At 43.3% G+C, this 18,016-nt stretch overlaps 1 protein-coding gene across 1 annotated transcript in view; it reads right to left on the reverse strand.

The window, feature by feature from the left end:
• The window catches only part of LOC141476887 (netrin receptor DCC), a 579,965-nt gene that overhangs the window by 267,589 nt on the left and 294,360 nt on the right, over positions 1–18,016 (reverse strand). The window contains exons 4-5 of the mRNA XM_074165768.1: positions 15,154–15,304; positions 13,576–13,712 (exon numbers count right to left, since the gene is read on the reverse strand). Coding sequence (XP_074021869.1) covers positions 13,576–13,712; positions 15,154–15,304 — 288 coding nt within the window. The remainder of the gene's footprint in view (positions 1–13,575; positions 13,713–15,153; positions 15,305–18,016) is intronic.

Below are 18,016 nucleotides of genomic sequence, written 5' to 3' on the forward strand. Positions count from 1 at the left end.
TCCAGACCCCTCACCAGCTCCATTGCTCTTCTCTGGACCCGCTCCAGCCTCTCAATGTCTTTTTTTGTGCTAAGGGGCCCAAAACTGAACACAGCACTTGAGGTGGGGCCTCACCAGTGCCCAGGACAGGGGGAGGATCACCTCCCGAGTCCTACTCACCACGCTGTTCCTGATACCAGGCCAGGATGCTGTTGGCCTCCTTGGCCACCTGGGCACACTGCTGGCTCATGTTCAGCTGACATTCGCCCAACATCCCCAGGTCCTTTTTTGCCAGGCAGCTCCAGCCACTCTGCCCCAGGCCTGGAGTGTCCATTGGGTTGGTGTGACCCAAGCACAGGACCTGGCACTTAGCCTTGTTGAACCTCATCCCATTGGTCTCAGCCCATCCATCCAGCCTGTCCAGATCCCTCTGCAAAGCCCTTCTACCCTCCAGCAGATCAACACTCCCACCCAACTTGGTGTCGTCTGTGAACTGACTGAGAGTGCACTCGATCCCCTCGTCCAGATCATTGATAAAGATGATAAAGATCATTGATAAAGATTATTCATGGATATCATGTGACAAGATACTAAATTAAACTACCAAACCATAACGAGCTCCAGCATTTTTTAAATATCATTTCAACTCCATTTTACAAACCTCGGAGTTCATTTGGAAGATACTATGTTCTCCATGAAAACAAATTCAAGTTCACCATTTCTTCTCTTCTGTTTAAAAAGGTGGTTAAAACCAGTCATGGTTGTGTCTAATTGGCCTACAGCTATGCTTTAATTAGAGAAGTCGTGACAAAACGGTGCTCACAAACCCCGTGCTGTGCATATCTAATACCCCTCCAAGGTTTAAAAGGGAGTGAAAAAAAAAAAAAAATGATGTCAGCCAGCCGAGTCCTTCAAAACTAACTAAAGTCAAAGTTATTTAAAGTATTTCAAAATCTGGCTTTGCCTGAACGTGCTTTTATTATTTCCTGCCCTTCCCTCCCGCTGGGCAGCGGTTGTTTCAGATACCTGTAGCTGCTGCAGCTGAGAATAAAGCAGGGTTTGCTGGGGCGGTGTGGTCGCTATCTTCAACATCACGGGGTTAATATTCAGTAAAGTTGGTATTTCACAGAAATAGGAAGTGCCAGCGAGTCTCTGTTAAATACTATCACCGTGCACTGGCTGCCTCCATCCTCCGCCGCAGCTTTTCCAGACTCCAGCCCCGGGTTTATAACCAGATTTTGCAACACGATACGGAATTACAAGAACAAAAGGGATTTTCTCTTAACCGTGTAACCATATATCTAAATATACTTATGAAAAAAGAACTCGCGCCCGTGTTGAACATCTCCCTTGGGCAGCAGGAAGGAAAAAAAAAAAAAAAAAATAATAAAGAAACCCTGTTATTTCAAAAGCCGCAATTATTTAGCAGTCATAGCGAATTCCGGGCCAGCTTGTTTACGCAGTTCCTATGAACGATGATGCAGCCAGTGTCTAAATTGAGTTCGCTCTTTCCCCCGGCACAGCGAACTGTTTGTCTCCGCTGATAAATGTACGTATTAACCCAGCCACCTCCTAGGAAGCCTGTTCTACGCTCGGTTCAATATTTTCTAGTTAAACTAATCGGAATCGTTTGCTCAAAAGGCTTTGGAGAGCCTCTCCCTCGCAACTGGAATATACATAATTCACCGCCGGAATTTCAGTAGTCTCCAAGTCTCAAGGGGTTTTAACAGATCGCCCCTACCACAAGCAGTAAATACTTCCCCCAGTACCACCGAGGCCAACAGAAAAGACTTTTTAGGAACCTGAAGAATAGCAAAAGCTGGAAAAAGTCACCGGAACGGCGCTAGGTACGTTCGTTCCGAGTAACAGGCGTTCTTCAGTCTTGGAAACTCTCCTGCCTTCTTTTTTAATAATTGAATTTTGGCAGCTGCATTAATTCGTGTTAACTACTTAGTTTAATGGGAACGACTCCGTAACTGAGTGCAGTTCACCACTCATTGAGTTTAGGACCTTTTACAACCGTTAATCAAACCGATGGCCGATCGCTCGGAATCAACCCGGAGCCAGAAGGCAAAGGGAACCAAAAAAAAAAAAAAAAAAAAAAAGGTGTAATGAAGGCTGCCATTCATCTCCTGTGATAAATAGGGAGCGCAGGGAATTGCTACAGCGTGTCTAAAGATGTGACGTTTCAGGAACAAAAAAAAAAAAAAAAAGAGATTTTTGCCCTCCATCAACAAAACAACTCTACTCATGGTGATAAAAATCAGGCTGGAAGGGACCCTAAGAACCCACAGCCCGCCCCATAGCAGCATCTGCTTCCATCTACGTGTGCAACCCGGTCTTGGAAACCAAAATCAGTCCTAATGCACAGACAAAAAAAATTAATTTCTTTTTTAATGACGCGAGTGTGATTTGGGATGAGATTGACGTATTTTTGACTGTCTTCTGCAAGTACCAGGGTGACTTATTCTCGAGCTCCTTGCTGCAGAAAGTACTCCGGAGAGCTCGGGAAGAGAGAGTGAACCATTCCAAGGGCGAAAGAAACCACTTCTCTTGTTCCAATAGATATTCACGCCGTTCTCAATTTAGAGCGCAAGAGATAAAAGGTTGTCCCTAGAAGTCACCCAGCTGTAGGCTCCTCTCTCCACCAAGACAAAGAAGCTACAAAGTCAGAGCTGAGCAGCCAAGGGTCAGGTTAAGTATTGGGAACTGGTGCTCTCTGAGGAAGCTTTCGGCTTAAAACATATTTAAAAAAAAAAAAAAAAAGCTTGGTTTTTTTGTTTTTTTTTTTAAAAAACAAGCTGTTTAAAGTGTACTTAGACATCTGTTGTTTTTATTTTGCAAATCCAGCCAGCAATATGGGGAAACTCGCGTTTCATTTGCGTCTCCTTGACTTGTTTTCGATTTTGTTTGGAAAGTATAGAACATCCTCTCCTTATGGAAAATAGCTCAATGCTAAACCCTGCTCATATAATAATTATAGGAGATTATACATGAGAATATTTTATATCTGAGATGTCCACAGAAGCAGCTGAATGCTACAGGCAGATGCCGTTGCTGAGGAGCTGCACAGTGAAAGAAAATACAGTTCTTCTCTGCGTTTCATTACGTTTTGTCTTATCCTGTTTAATGCTCAGAAAAGAGACACCTAATTAATACTTAAACGTAAACGCTAAAATGCAGTAATTAGCGCTACGCAAAAATTGCGCCGTTATGAAGGAATAAGGCTAGTGCTTTTGAAAAAAAGGGTATTTATAAAGAAAATATGTATTTTTTTTTTTAATACCAATATACATTAGAAGTTGGTGAAACAGCAGCTATAGGTATCACACATCTGGTATCACACATGGCTCAGTCCTATCACTGAAGCTTTTCCTAATCCCTCTAACGTAAAAAACCCACATTCTCCACTTTGAGCTTCACACATCAAAAAACCTTCCCATTTCAAAGGAGATATTTGGTGGTAAAATTCCGAAGAACGCACTGGACCTACAATCGAGAATCTCAAACGGGCACTTCAGCTCCCAAACCTCACCGAAGGTCAAGCTGACCCACAACAGCCAACCCAAAGACTTTTCATTGAGTCCCCATTAACAGTGACTTCTGCACACCCGACTCATGGCTCCTCTTTGTGTAACTCAACTCAAGGTCATATTTAACAAACCTACCAAGAAGCAAGCAAGCAAACAGAAAAAACAATAAATCTTTCAAAGTCTCCAAAGGGTAAGAAGCTTCTCAGTGTTGCTCAGGGTCAGAACTGGCTCCCAAAGTTAATTAAGCACTTTTTCCACAGTGAAAACAGTCAGCCATTGCAATAATCTCCCCAGGGAAGTGGTGGATTTCCTAACATTGGACACTTTTAAGATGCAGCTGAAGAAGGCCATCTTGTCTAGACTGTGCTTTCGCCAAGAAAGGTTGGACCAGATGATCATAGAATCATAGAGCGGTTTGGGTTGGAAGGGACCTTAAAGACCATCCAGTTCCAACTCCCCTGCCCTGGGCAGGGACACCTCCCACCAGACCAGGTTGATCAAAGCCCCCTCCAACCTGGCCTTCAACACCTCCAGCTTCTCTGGGCAACCTGGGCCAGGCTCTCACCACCCTCACAGCAAAGAAGTTCTTCCCCAGATCTCATCTCAATCTCCCCTCTTTCAGTTTAAAACTGTTCCCCCTCCTCCTATGGCTCCCCTCCCTGACCAAGAGTCCCTCCCCAGCTTTCCTGGAGCCCCTTGAGGGACTGGAAGGGGCTCTAAGGTCTCCCCGGAGCCTTCTCTTCTCCAGGCTGAACCCCCCCATCTCTCTCAGTTTGTCCTCACAGCAGAGGGGCTCCATCCATGGATCATCTCTGTGGCTTCCTCTGGCCCTGCTCCAACAGGTCCATGTCCTTCCTAAAGGATTCTAAATGATCCTTGAAGTCCCTTCCAACCTTTGGTTCTACGGTTCTAAACCTCATTTAACACCTATGCCCAGAAGCAAAAGCCCATCTTAAATGTTTGCAAAGCTCTACAGAGCCTAGAGCTCCACTAGAAAACTTCACTTCAAGCTGGCTGAAGGTATCTGGGGTGACAAAGCGTGTTTGGTGGGATGGGGAACCCCTTCCTTGGTCCCATCCTCACGGGACCATGGTTCAAGAGTGACACTGGCAGGACCATGCATGGCACAGCTCCCTCCACGGGAGGAGATCAGCCCGTGGTGGCTCTGCACGTGAATATACCACCGTGCATGATGCTTCTGGCACCAGCAAAGCTCCCTCGCCAGAGAGAAAATAGCTTCCTATATAAAATTAAAAAGAATATAAAATTAAAAGTTCAAAAATCAGACTATGCATAGATCTGGTGTAGTTTGCTTTCCAACATTCATTCTCCTGTGGCTTCAAAAGGGGGGTTGTGTGAATATTTTTTCCCCCTTAAACATAAACCTGTAGATCAGAGCCAGACACAGCAATTTTCTCTCTGATCAGCCAAGTGAGCGTCGGTATCACAGAGCTTGTTAGGTGTATTTATTTTTAATAGGATGGAATTTAAACACCATTATCAGCAAACAGCAACACTGGAGTTTCACTCAAGTGCTTTTTACAAGTGTCAGGTGCTGAATAAGTATTTGATCCTCATGATGCATCAACAGGAATTACATTCCCAGAATGGCCTGAATTAGGCACTCGACTCCCATTCCATCGGCGGCAATAAAAATTAGCCGACTGTCCTTCAACGGCAGACCATTACCGGGATGAGCTTCCCTTTACCTGCCACTCGGCGTTCACCTCGTTATTCACGGCCTCCGTTAAGGGGAAATCACTCAGAACAAATTCTTCAAAGGGCTCCGAAAGCAAAAGATGATCTCAAACGGGACTGGGAGAAAAACCTGTCTGGAAATTCTCAAAAATGAGATTTCTCTTTGTTCCAGTCCAGCTTCGCCACCAGTACAAGCCAGTATCAACAGCACCAGAGCACGCTGGGAGAAACTTTGTGGTCAATAGTTATAGATTGATATATATAGATATCTATATATATAGATATATATATATAATATAAGCAATGCATGCTTATATTATATTATACTTATATATAATTATTATAGTTTATTATTATATGGAAGTGGATGCTTCTTCCCACAAAGGATTAACCCTGAAGTTCACACACACACATATATAAAAATACATATACACAAAAAATATATATATAAAAAAACATCTATATACACAAAGGATTAACCCTGAAGATCACACACACACAAATATATAAATATATATATACGCACACATCTTCTATCTATCTATAAAAACATACACGCAGAGAAGAGAGTCTATTGAAATCCTGTTTTCTACAGCGTTCAGTGTGCTTGTATCCATTAAAACCATCCCAAATCTTGACTCAGTCTCCAAATCTGTTGGTCCCAAAGCTATACCCTGATAGGAAGCCCCACAGATTAATGTAAACCTGTTTAAAAAGGCAAAATGAATAATTTAATGGACTTTAAATATGGAGCAGAGATATCCGCGCTCGCGCCTACTCAAATATTTCGTCTGGCTCGAGGGCTTTCAGTCGTGACACGAGGTTCTTGACTCATTGAAGGTGCTGGATAAGCCAGTCGTTCTGCTCGGCTGAACTGCTTTTCGTAGTTTAAGATTATATTTTTTAAAAAAATAAAAAGCATCAGAATGTCGAGCATGTTCACACATAAAAGGAAAACTGCAAAAATTGCTGCAAAACTCCCCCGATTCCAATATTTGCGCTGACTCAGCAAGACTGCAGAAGTGCTGGGCATTTAGCCACGCAGATGCTATCCTGTACCCATCTTCAAGCGTCCTAATTAATAAATTACTCTTCACCCATCAGTCCCAGAAAGGACAGCCCCTTTCCCCCCACCATCCTTTCAAACTCTTGCCACCCTGATGTCGGAACTCGATGATTAGAAGAGAATTGGAAGGTTCCCTTCCAACTCTAACCATTCTATGATTCTATGGTTTTTTCTGCTAGTTATGGTTTTTCTCCAGTAGCACTATAATTTTTAATTTCTTAAGTATAAATAAAAACCCTTGAAGGGAGTAGTTAACGTTTCGGGATCAGGCACGGGGTACCCCCATAACATTATTGGACTTGGATTTAGCACCGCGCGACCGCACTGTGCTCTCATCAATGCAACGGTGGGTAACTGATTTCAGGGGGAAATGTTTCACCTTCAGTTGCATAAAATTCATTTTAAACACTCTCCAAATCTATTTTTCCTGGATGGAAACTATAACTGGCTTCTGTGAAGCTATTGAACGCTATTGATTAGGTAATACATTTTTTAAATCCTCTAAATAAAGGGGAGTGAACACAAGAAAGAGTTATTGATCCATCCACTCCAGCACCTTCATCTTCGAAAGCCCGGATACATTTCAGCAGGTGAACCCAGTGTTTCCAACAGAGTTTGGGCTGCCTGTCCCACATCAATACCCTGAAAACGAAGTCTCTTCAAAAAGCTTAATTTAAATATTTGACTTTCATATTTTCAGGTAGCATTAATTTTCTCTCATCTCAGTGAGAAGTAGGCATCTCGGCTCCACCAACCTTCTGGGAAAAGGTGTAAAACCACCATGTTTCTACATAAAACCACCATGTTTTTATGTTCTGCAAATAACCCCCTGCACCAGGACAGGTTGGGGATGACCTGCTGGAGAGCAGCTCTGGGGAAAAAGACCTGGGAGTCCTTCTGGCTGGCCAGCAATGGGCCCTTGTGGCCAAGAAGGCCAACGGCATCCTGGGGGGCATCAGGAAGAGTGTGACCAGCAGGTGGAGGGAGGTCATCCTCCCCCTCTGCTCTGCCCTGGGGAAGCCCCATCTGGAGCACTGGGACCAGTTCTGGGCTCCCCACTTCAAGGACAGGGAACTGCTGGAGAGGGGACAGCAGAGGGCTACAAAGATGCTGAGGGGCCTGGAGCATCTCTCTGATGAGGAAAGGCTGAGGGACTTGGGTTTCTTTAGTCTGGAGAAGAGAAGCCTGAGGGGGGGATCTGATCAAGGCCTATAAATACTTCAAGGGTGGGTGTCAGGAGGATGGGGCCAGTCTTTTTTCAGTGGTGCCCAGGGACAGAACAAGAGGAAACGGGCACAAACTGGAACATGGGAAGTTCCACCTCAACATGAGGAGGACCTTCTTTCCTGTGAGGGTGGCAGAGCCCTGGAAGAGGCTGCCCAGAGGGGTGGTGGAGTCTCCTTCTCTGGAGACATTCCAACCCCACCTGGACACGTTCCTGTGGGACCTGCTCTGGGTGGACCTGCTCTGGCAGGGGGTTGGACTAGATGATCTCCAGAGGTCCCTTCCAACCCCATATTGTTCTGCAATTCTATGTTGGATACTTGGCTGGAGAGAGGAGCTGTGGGGATAGAGAACCTACACGTCACAGTCCCGAAGTCAGACTGCAAGAAATATAACGATTATCAATTTTTTCCATTTACATGGAATTTTTCAGTGCTGGAACGTAGCCAGAAAATGAAGGGCAGGGAAGCAGTCTTTGCTTTGGAGAGAGATTGGGGTTTATATTAATTTTCTTCCTCTCTGCCTGAAAACAGAACTAGAAACTCAGAGGAGAAGACAATTACATAGCCTGTCCTGTAGTGGGTTCCTTCAACAAGATAGCAAGGAGCGAGTGAGTTTGATTTACCCCGGAGGGTGGGATCACGGAGAAAGAGACCCTCCAATTACTCAAGTTTTCTTGAGTTCTCCATCGCAGAGCTGCCGCGAGGTCCATCCACCAAAGACCTGACTGTTTATAACAGTGGATAATCTTCTGTATTTTGGAAATTACTTTCACGGGGCTCCATCAGTGATGTGGACAACAGTAGACCAAGACGGACGGCGCTTACAATTGTTCATTCTCAGCAAAAAAATAAAGAGCGAGGTGCTTTTAGAAGCCACTTGTCTCATGCGGTCTCACCTTTGATGGAGCTTTTCCTCCGCAGTAGCAAACTAAACTAGTGCTAAAACCACTTCAATATTAAAAACTCTTCGGTAAAAGTTGTTTACGTAGAAAAAAAATGCTTCCAAATTGCAGTTTGGCAACAACAACAGAACTTATACATATGGATGGGCACTAAAAGTCAGCAGTAGTGATTTTTCTGCATGCATCGTCTTTCAGATCCAGGTTTTTTTTTTTTTTTTGCTTTTTCCTACTACTTTCCTCTTAACTTTAGGCTTAAAAGTATTTCAGACCAGCATTCCTGACCCAACACTACGGGAAATCTGTTCCCCCTCTGTGTTCCTCCTTAAGAGACATTTTAGAAAAAGAAAATTATAAAAATATATGACCTCAATCTTAATTCATTTAAGAATAGCTGCTTGATTCAAAGGCATTGATTGTGTAATTCTGAATATATACATTATTATTGAATCATAGAATTATTCATAGAATTCTAATAATTCTAATCATAGAACGATTATTATTATAGCATCATGGAATTATTATGCAAAGAGCAGCTGACGCAACTCTCGACTTCCGGAAAATGGGATGCTCCCCCCCCTACAATTATAGTTTGCTCTTTGATATAATTATGGGACAAACCAAAGAATAAGGAGAAAGAAAAAAAATTATCTATGATGTATATATTTGCGTATTGGCAAGTCTATCAATTCAGTTATGGCCACCTACAGAAAATTGGATTTATAGCATTAGATCTCTCCTAGATCTCTGAAATTCCAGGCATTTATCCCACCACCAAACCGGGCTGCAATCAGTGAGATCCCACAAGTAGGTATAAGGGTACGGAAACCTTTTTTTCTGGATTTAAGTCGCTTTCAGAACAGTTAGGGAGTTGGGAGTTGGATTATTCTTTGCTAAATAAACTAAGCAGACTTTGAGCCTTGCTTAATAAAACATGAAACAAAAAAAGCTATATATAAAAAAAAACTCTCAGAAGCCAAAAGGGAACAAGCCCAAAATACACTTCTGAATGCTGGAAAATATTTAGAAGATAATTCTAGTTGACACATTTAATCATCTTCAAACATTTCTTTAAACACTAAACTCTCTCAAGACAGCAGATGATTGATATGGCAACCAGGGTAATCTGCACTGATTTATATAGTAACCAGGGTAATCTGCACTGAATTATACACCAACAAGGGTAATCTGCACTGAATTATACAGTAACCAGGTAATCTGCATCGATTTATAGAGTAACCAGGGTAATCTGCACCGAATTATAAAGTAAAAAAGGTAATCTGCTCCAATTTATACAGCAGCCAGGTAATCTGCACTGATTTATACAGCAACCAGGGTAATACGCACTGAATTATACAGTAACCAGGTAATCTGCACTGATTTATAGAGTCACCAGGGTAATCTGCACCAACTCATATAGTAACCAGGGTAATCTGCACTGATTTATACAGCAACCAGGGTAATCTGCACTGAATTATACAGTAACCAGGGTAATCTGCGCTGATTTTGTAGTAACCAGGTAATCTGCACTAAATTATACAGTAACCAAGGTAATCTGTGCCAATTTATGTAGTAAACAGGTAATCTGCACCGATTCATATAGTAACCAGGGTAATCTGCACTGATTTATACAGTAACCAGGGTAATCTGCACCAAATTATGAAGTAAAAAGGGTAATCTGCTCCAATTTATACAGCAACCAGGGTGATCTGCACTGAACTATACACTAACCAGGTAATCTGCACTAATTTATATAGAAACAAGGGTAATCTGTGCTGATTTACATAGCAACCAGGGTAACCTGCACTGAATTATACACTAACCAAGGTAATCTGCAATGATTTATACAGCAACCAGGGTAATCTGCACTGAATTATACAGTAACCAAGGTAATCTGCGCCAGTTTATGTAGTAAGCAGGTAATCTGCGCCGATTTATGTAGTAAACAGGTAATCTGTGCCGATTTATGTAGTAAACAGGTAATCTGTGCCGATTTATAAAGTAATCAGGGTAATCTGCACTATATATATAGTAACCACATAATCTGCAGTGATTTATACAGTCACCAGGGTAATCTGCACCGACTCATATTGTAACCAGGGTAATCTGCACTGATTTATACAGCAACCAGGGTAATCTGCACTGAATTATACAGTAACCAAGGTAATCTGCGCCAGTTTATGTAGTAAGCAGGTAATCTGCGCCGATTTATGTAGTAAACAGGTAATCTGCGCCGATTTATAAAGTAATCAGGGTAATCTGCACTATATATATAGTAACCACATAATCTGCAGTGATTTATACAGTCACCAGGGTAATCTGCACCGACTCATATAGTAACCAGGGTAATCTGCACTGATTTATACAGCAACCGGGGTAACCTGCGCCGATTTATAAAGTAATCAGGGTAATCCGCACTATATATATAGTAACCAGGTAATGTGCACCGATTTATATAGAAACAAGGGTAATCTGTGCTGATTTACATAGCAACCAGGGTAATCTGCACTGAATTATACACTAACCAAGGTAATCTGTGATTATTTATATAGCAACCAGATAATCTGCATTGATTCCTATAGTAACCAGGGTAATCTGCACTGGTTTATACATCAACAAGGGTAATCTGCAATGAATTATACAGCAACCAGGGTAATCTGTACTGAATTATACACTAACCAAGGTAATCTGCAATGAATTATACAGCAACCAGGGTAATCTGCGCCGAATTATGAAGTAAAAAGGGTAATCTGCACCGAATTATGAAGTAAAAAGGGTAATCTGCGCCGATTTATATAGCAACCAGGGTAATCTGCACCTGACCTCTTAATTTTCATTACACAGGAAGACGTGGCTAAAATACTGCCAAAAGGCCCCGATAAACAATTAAAACTTAGCAAAATATATTCCCTCTTTTGGCAAATTCACCTTCTGCAATTTTAGGCGGGTGTCCAACACAGGAGGGATTATTTTTAGCTCTTTTAAAAGAACTAACAGGAACTCCGTTGTGAAATACTCTCCGTTTCTTGCAAACGGCCTCATTATTTAAAAGATCAAAAGCATCTTGGTACCGTGCGATGTAACTAACTTTGATCTGATGTCGTCTCCTCCAGCTTCAGAGGGGATGGTTATTGGGCTCTTCAATTTTTGTTGGGCTCTGACTGCAAATAGCTCACTTACCCATCCCCTCTTCGCCCTACAGATCCATTCACAATTAATGGATTACATCAATATTCCAAAAAAATGGGAGCCTTGCGACAAAATACTCATGAGAAATTCCAAATTTGGTAAATAAACAGGCGTATGAACTCTAAGGAAACACAGAAATATCCGCATTTGTAGCCAGCAGGAGAAGAAAATTAATCTATCTGTTAATTATTCTGTTTAGGAGATATAATGATTACATGAGAAACTTCAGTGCATTTGAGGGTTTCCTACTGGTAAGGACGGATTCAGAAAATAAAACAGATTTGGAGCAAATTAGTAGCCCTGGAAAGTGAAAGGAGTGAAAAGCGCCGCTCCGGAAAGACGGATACCGGGGGATCGCTCTCATCGTCTCTCCACTTGAGTCGTGTCATTTCTTTAGAAGCCTTTGAGCGTTTTCTGGTATTAATGCAAACATACACCAACACCATGTTTCGTTCCCAGTCAGGCGTCACAAATGAGTGATCTAACACAGGAAAATAAGAAATGTACAGCAATACTGTGCTGAAGTTACACCTCCTTTCCCCCCCCCCCCCCCCCCCCCCAATCTGTTCTGCATCTGAATTCCACGTGTGACCAGGAAGTTGACCAAAGAACCCTTTGATCTACAAGAGGGTGAATAAAACGGCACCGTGCCGTGGCAAGGCAGGTTTGGTTTCCCCTCAAGACCAGCATCTTCCATCTTTCCTGTGGGTCTGGTTTCACGCTTGGCACTCTCTTGGCATTGTCTTCTCCTCTTGGAGGTTTTCATCACCCTTCCAGTGTGTGATAACACCATCATGGACCTCTCAGCGTGCAGGAAAACTTCAGTACCTTTAATTTCTACGCGACACGCTCACAGCAGAAGGCGTAACGAAGCCAAAGGTAGATTCGTTACAGACTGAATGCAAATGGGAATACATTTTTAAAAGGTCCATAAAGGACTTGGATTCTAAACTCTTCTTAATTTTCATGGGAACTACACGGTCAGAAACAATCTACGCCATAATCCACGCCATCATCAGTTGCTCTTACCCAGGGATATCGCAATCTAGTGTTGGGAGGAAATATCGATCCAATTTATTTCTACTTCTCCGACAGTAATTAGTCACCTGCTGCGCATGAGAATTAAAAATCAACGTATTTCAGGAAGGCAAATAAAATATGCTGCCCAACAACTTACCTGCCTTTTCAATATTTGATCCCTTACAACGAAAACAATTCCATAATCAACGAACTCCCACAATTACAAAGCCACCTTTTTTTTTTTTTTTATTTTTACCCAGTAAAACAACGTGTTTCATTAATGCACCTAAAGAAAGCAAACTGAACCCTCCATCACCGCTAATTATTATATTTTATTACGGCTTGATAAAAGGATATTGTTAAGCAAGCACCGAATATCCTGTAATCCAAATTAAGGCTCTGTTCACTAATGAAAGTATTTTTCACGCAGAAGCTTTAAAGCCAGAATGCAAAATGAACGGCGCGTGGAAATACGGTATTGTTTGAGTATTAACCACCTCCTCCTTTAGATCTCTCTGAGTAACGCTAATGTTCTCTGCTATTCTTCAGCGGTTTAAATAAAGGAAAAAAGGAAAAAAGCAGCTACTGAATTTATACATATTTTGGATTCCATTAATATTTGCCAACGGGAAGGAGTTGGGGGGGGGAAAGCAGGGTCTGTTCATAGGATTTAAGAGGGGGCACCCTCCAGTCCTCACTGCTGAGTGAAGACTTCCATAAATTTACTTGGATTTTTGTTAATTCGGCGAGAAGATGCTAAATACATTGATTTTCCTTATCTTACCATACCGACTTTTCATGGAATTAAAAAAAAATAAAAATAAAATAAAATCAAAAAGCAGCTACAAAAGCAGATTTTCAACCTCCTGCCCTCATGGGACACAATGGGGACATCCATTTTAACGCCAAAAATAAGACTTCAGGAGGGGGAAACGCGGCGAAGTGGGAGTGGTTCCTGTACTCACCCATCACCGACAGCTCTGCCGAGCCACTGCTGTTCTCGTTTTTGTAGGTGACCACGCAGGTGTACGTCCCCGAATCGTCGTCGGTCACGTTCGATATCAGCAAGTTACTGCCAGCCAGTAAGGAATACTTTCTGGACCTGAAACACGGATAACACGTGTCTACAGTGTGTTAAGGCGCTCGCTCTATCTAGAAAAATGCACAGGAAATTACGCTGTAATTCTCAGCTGTGATTTTTGCCATTAATAGCTTTACACTTCCATTTTAAATACCAGCCAGGTGACATTTATGATTGAATTCCACCCTCGGATTCAGTGCGGGGATGAGTTATTGCAGCGGGGAAGAGACACATCTGGCCTCGTTATTCTAGAATCATATAATTGTCCAGGTTGGAAGGGACCTTTCATAGAATCATAGAATCATCCAGGTTGGAAGAGACCCTTGGGATCATGGAGTCCAACCATCTACCCTACTCTACAAAGTTCTCCCCTATATCATGTCCCCCAACACCACATCTAAACGGCTCTTAAACACATCCAGGGATGGTGACTCAACCACCTCCCTGGGCAGCCTGTTCCAATGCCCGACCACTCCTTCTGTGAAAAATTCTTTCCTAATGTTCAGTCTAAACCTACCCTGCTGGAGCTTGAAGCCATTCCCTCTCGTTCTGTCATTAGTTACCTGTGCGAAGAGACCAGCACCAACCTCTCTACAGTGTCCTTTCAAGTAGTTGTAGAGAGTGATGAGGTCTCCCCTCAGCCTCCTCTTCCTCAGACTAAACAGTCCCAGCTCCTTCAACCGCTCTTCATAGGATTTGTTTTCCAGGCCCTTCACCAGCTTCGTTGCCCTCCTCTGCACTCGCTCCAGCACCTCGATATCTCTCTTGGATTGAGGTGCCCAAAACTGGACACAATACTCCAGGTGTGGCCTCACCAGTGCTGAGTACAGGGGCACAATCACCTCCCTACTTCTGCTGGTCACGCTATTTCTAATACAAGCCAGGATGCCGTTGGCTTTCTTGGCCACCTGGGCACACTGCCGGCTCATATTCAGCCGCTTGTCAATTAGAACCCCTTTCAGATCATCGAGTCCAACCATCAACCCAACACTGACCAAACCACCACTAACCCGTGTCCCTCAGCACCACGTCTGCCCGGCTTTTAAATCCCTCCAGGGATGGTGACTCCACCACTGCCCTGGGCAGCCTCTTCCAAGGCTTGACAACCCCTTCCGTGAAGACATTTTTCCCAATATCCATCCTAAACCTCCCCTGGCTAAAAACTGCAACGCGACCTCCTCCCCACCTCTATTTTCTCTTCTTTCTTCCCCAAAATTGCATGCAAATAAAGACAATCATTTGAATGCAGTATTTATATTATTTTTCTTCCTCTTCTCTTATTCTGGTTATTTCTAAAAGGTCCTAGAAAAACTTTACGTAGATGGACCATCTCCAGGAGGAAAATCTCATGGCCACCAAATCTCCCCAGCCCCCCGAATTTCAAGCATTACTCGGTGGTTTATTTGTACTTTTCCCAAGGAAACGTAGCGCCAGCCACGCCACCCACGAAGGACTGGGCTACCTGAGGGGAAGCACTTCGTCTCCTCGCAGCCACGTGAAGGTGGGAGGGGGGTACCCCGAAACGCAGCACTCCAGAACAGCGTCCTTCCCTTCCATGGCCACCACGTTGGACGGGCGCTGCAGGAAAAACTGCTGCCTGTGCAAACCTGGATCTACGAGAGCAAAAGAGACAGTTATCATCCATTTAAAAACAAAACAAAACAAAACAACAACAAACCACAAAAATCTCCCCTCAACCAACAAAAAAAAAAAAACCGCATTCTTTTTGTTGGGGACGGGGAATATAAAACGAGTGATCAATAACGGACCCGAGAGACCGCAGCTTTCACAGATTCTTACTGATGGGTAAAATAGAAAAATCACAGTAGAGACGTATAAAAAGCGTATCAAATGGCAATCTCGGAGCCGCTTACAGGTCGAACCCAAGGGAGCAATTTGAGGGTAGAAAAATACCAGCTTTTGGGGAAAGTGAGAAAGGACTGTTCGTAGCCTGGTATTAAAGTCGGGTCTTGGAAAGCCACAGGAAAAGGCCCAGAAGACGAGAAAAGAGAGAGAGATACGCGATGAGGTGAAGAGTGGTACTGGATTAACGATGTTATTTTGGAGTTGCAGGAGGGAAGTTCATAAATGTGGCAGGTGAGAGAAGAGAAGAAAAGCTTCAAGTTTGCAAAACACAGAAAACGAAGAATGAAATAACTTGAAAAATAGAGAAGGAATAAGTAGAAAGATGAGTGCCCCAAATTCTCCTTTGCCTGACCGAAGGTGTCCTGCTTCAGGATGGACTAAATCTCCGCCTCTGCCGCGGGGGCATCACCACTGACCAGGGGACAACCCGTCTTCAGGTGACAACCTACACCCAAATCCCACCTGTTGCACCTGAAATACCAGCAAACAGAGCCCAGGAAATCAGTTGGGGTTGTTTTTTAACGAGTCTGTTCCTTCTCTTGAAAATGACTTCATTTTCTTATCACAGATGTTGAAACAAATGTGCTGGACTACGGCCACTAAACACGACTCCCTGTTTCCCGACACAAACATCAAAATTCCACAATATAACTGAATATTCCCACCAAATTAACAGCTACAAGGATCTTCCAGGATCGTTTCCAAGCAATCAGCCAGTTCTCCCACACGAGTAGAACAAAACTGTAACTCGCTGCGTGGGTTTCTTAGGGATTTACGACAGCAGCATATTGCAGCTTCGCACTGGAACCAGATGGAGACGCAACCTCCAGCCATCGGGACCTGCAACTGATGCCAGAGTTGTCACACACAACTCAAAGGTGCCATCTGTGAAGGCTTCACAGCGATGCCTTTGGCCCGGGAATCGCACGGTATCTCTTGAAAATTACACATAATACCTTAATGAATGCAGTTAGATACGTGGTAGTCAACTAGCAGAAAACCAAAGCGCTTTTTTGTTGATTTTTTGGGGGGTTTATTTTGATTATTTATTTTTTTTTTAAAATAGTCAATTGTCCAAGGATGAAAACAGCTGTGCAAAACCAGAAAGCAAACAAAAAATAAAAATCCATAAATAATATCCAGATTTTAATATGGGAGAGTCTCCTTCCCTTCAAAAGCACTTAGTCCTGAAATCACAAAGAGGTCGTCTCTGATTAAAATAATGCTCCTGGTTAGGACAGAAGATGGCGGCAGCAGTAAAAATACAGGGGGAATGACATCAATGAAGATTAAATTTAAAGTTAGAAAAGGGAGATGATTGATAATTGAAAGCGAAGGTTTTAGGAGAATACATTTGGCTGAAAGGGTTCTTCAAATACATCCATCCAAATACATACATCAAATACTATCCAAATACATCCAGAATAAAAGGAATTTCAGAGCTGGATATTAGACGAAGTTGCAAAAATCCTAACACACAGAAATATCTGGTATTGGGTTCAAACTTATCTGATAAAACTCCTCGCTGTTGCACCAGTGCAACCAGTTATTTCCAGCCGAGAAATGAGATCGGGCCAGAAAATTAGATTTTTTTCCATTAGAAAGGAAAAACGAGTGAAGCGATTTTAAGACCAAAGGGCCATTAAATCCTGTTTCTTGTCTAAGCCAGGGCTCAGAATCACACCCATCCAGAGCTCAAAAGCCTGTCTCAGTGAAGTGCGTCCTTCAGGAAGGCACCCGGTCTTGATTATAAAGATATCCGAGGTCTCGTTAAGCCCTTCTCCACTTGATTAAAGAGCACTCGGTGTATTCTCCCCGACAAGGTACTTGTACACCATAATCAAGCAACTACGGGCCAGCTTCAGCAGCTGAGACATTCTTTGCATGAAGCCCCAGCTCCGTTGGAGTCACCGACATCATTTCGGCTGTGATTTAATCTCTTACGCACCACCGTGTCATTTGGGGCCTGAGCTCACAGGTCACATCCTTGGGGAGGTGACGGGACACCTCTTGGTCTTCTCTACCTTTAGCTTTTCAAGGAAACTCCTCACCTGGGTCCATGTGGAGTGAGATGCTCCCACTTCAAGACCACTGATCCCATCACCACCTGCACCCTCCGAACCTGACATCGGAAATAAGGGGTATGTTGACTTCCCAGCCCTCAGAGCACCCACAGAATCACAGGATGTTAAGGGGTTGGAAGGGACCTCTGGAGATCATCTAGTCCAACCCCCTGCCAAAACAGGTCCACCCAGAGCAGGTCCCACAGGAACATGTCCAGGTGGGGTTGGAATGTCTCCAGAGAAGGAGACTCCACCACATCTCTGGGCAGCCTCTTCCAGGGCTCTGCCACCCTCACAGGAAAGAAGTTCCTCCTCATGTTCAGATGGAACTTCTTATGTTCAAGTTTGTGCCCGTTACCTCTTGTCCTGAACCCACCGCATTGTTGGCATTTGTCG

Source organism: Numenius arquata, chromosome Z, assembly GCF_964106895.1.
Source record: "Numenius arquata chromosome Z, bNumArq3.hap1.1, whole genome shotgun sequence".
Lineage (NCBI taxonomy): Eukaryota > Metazoa > Chordata > Aves > Charadriiformes > Scolopacidae > Numenius > Numenius arquata.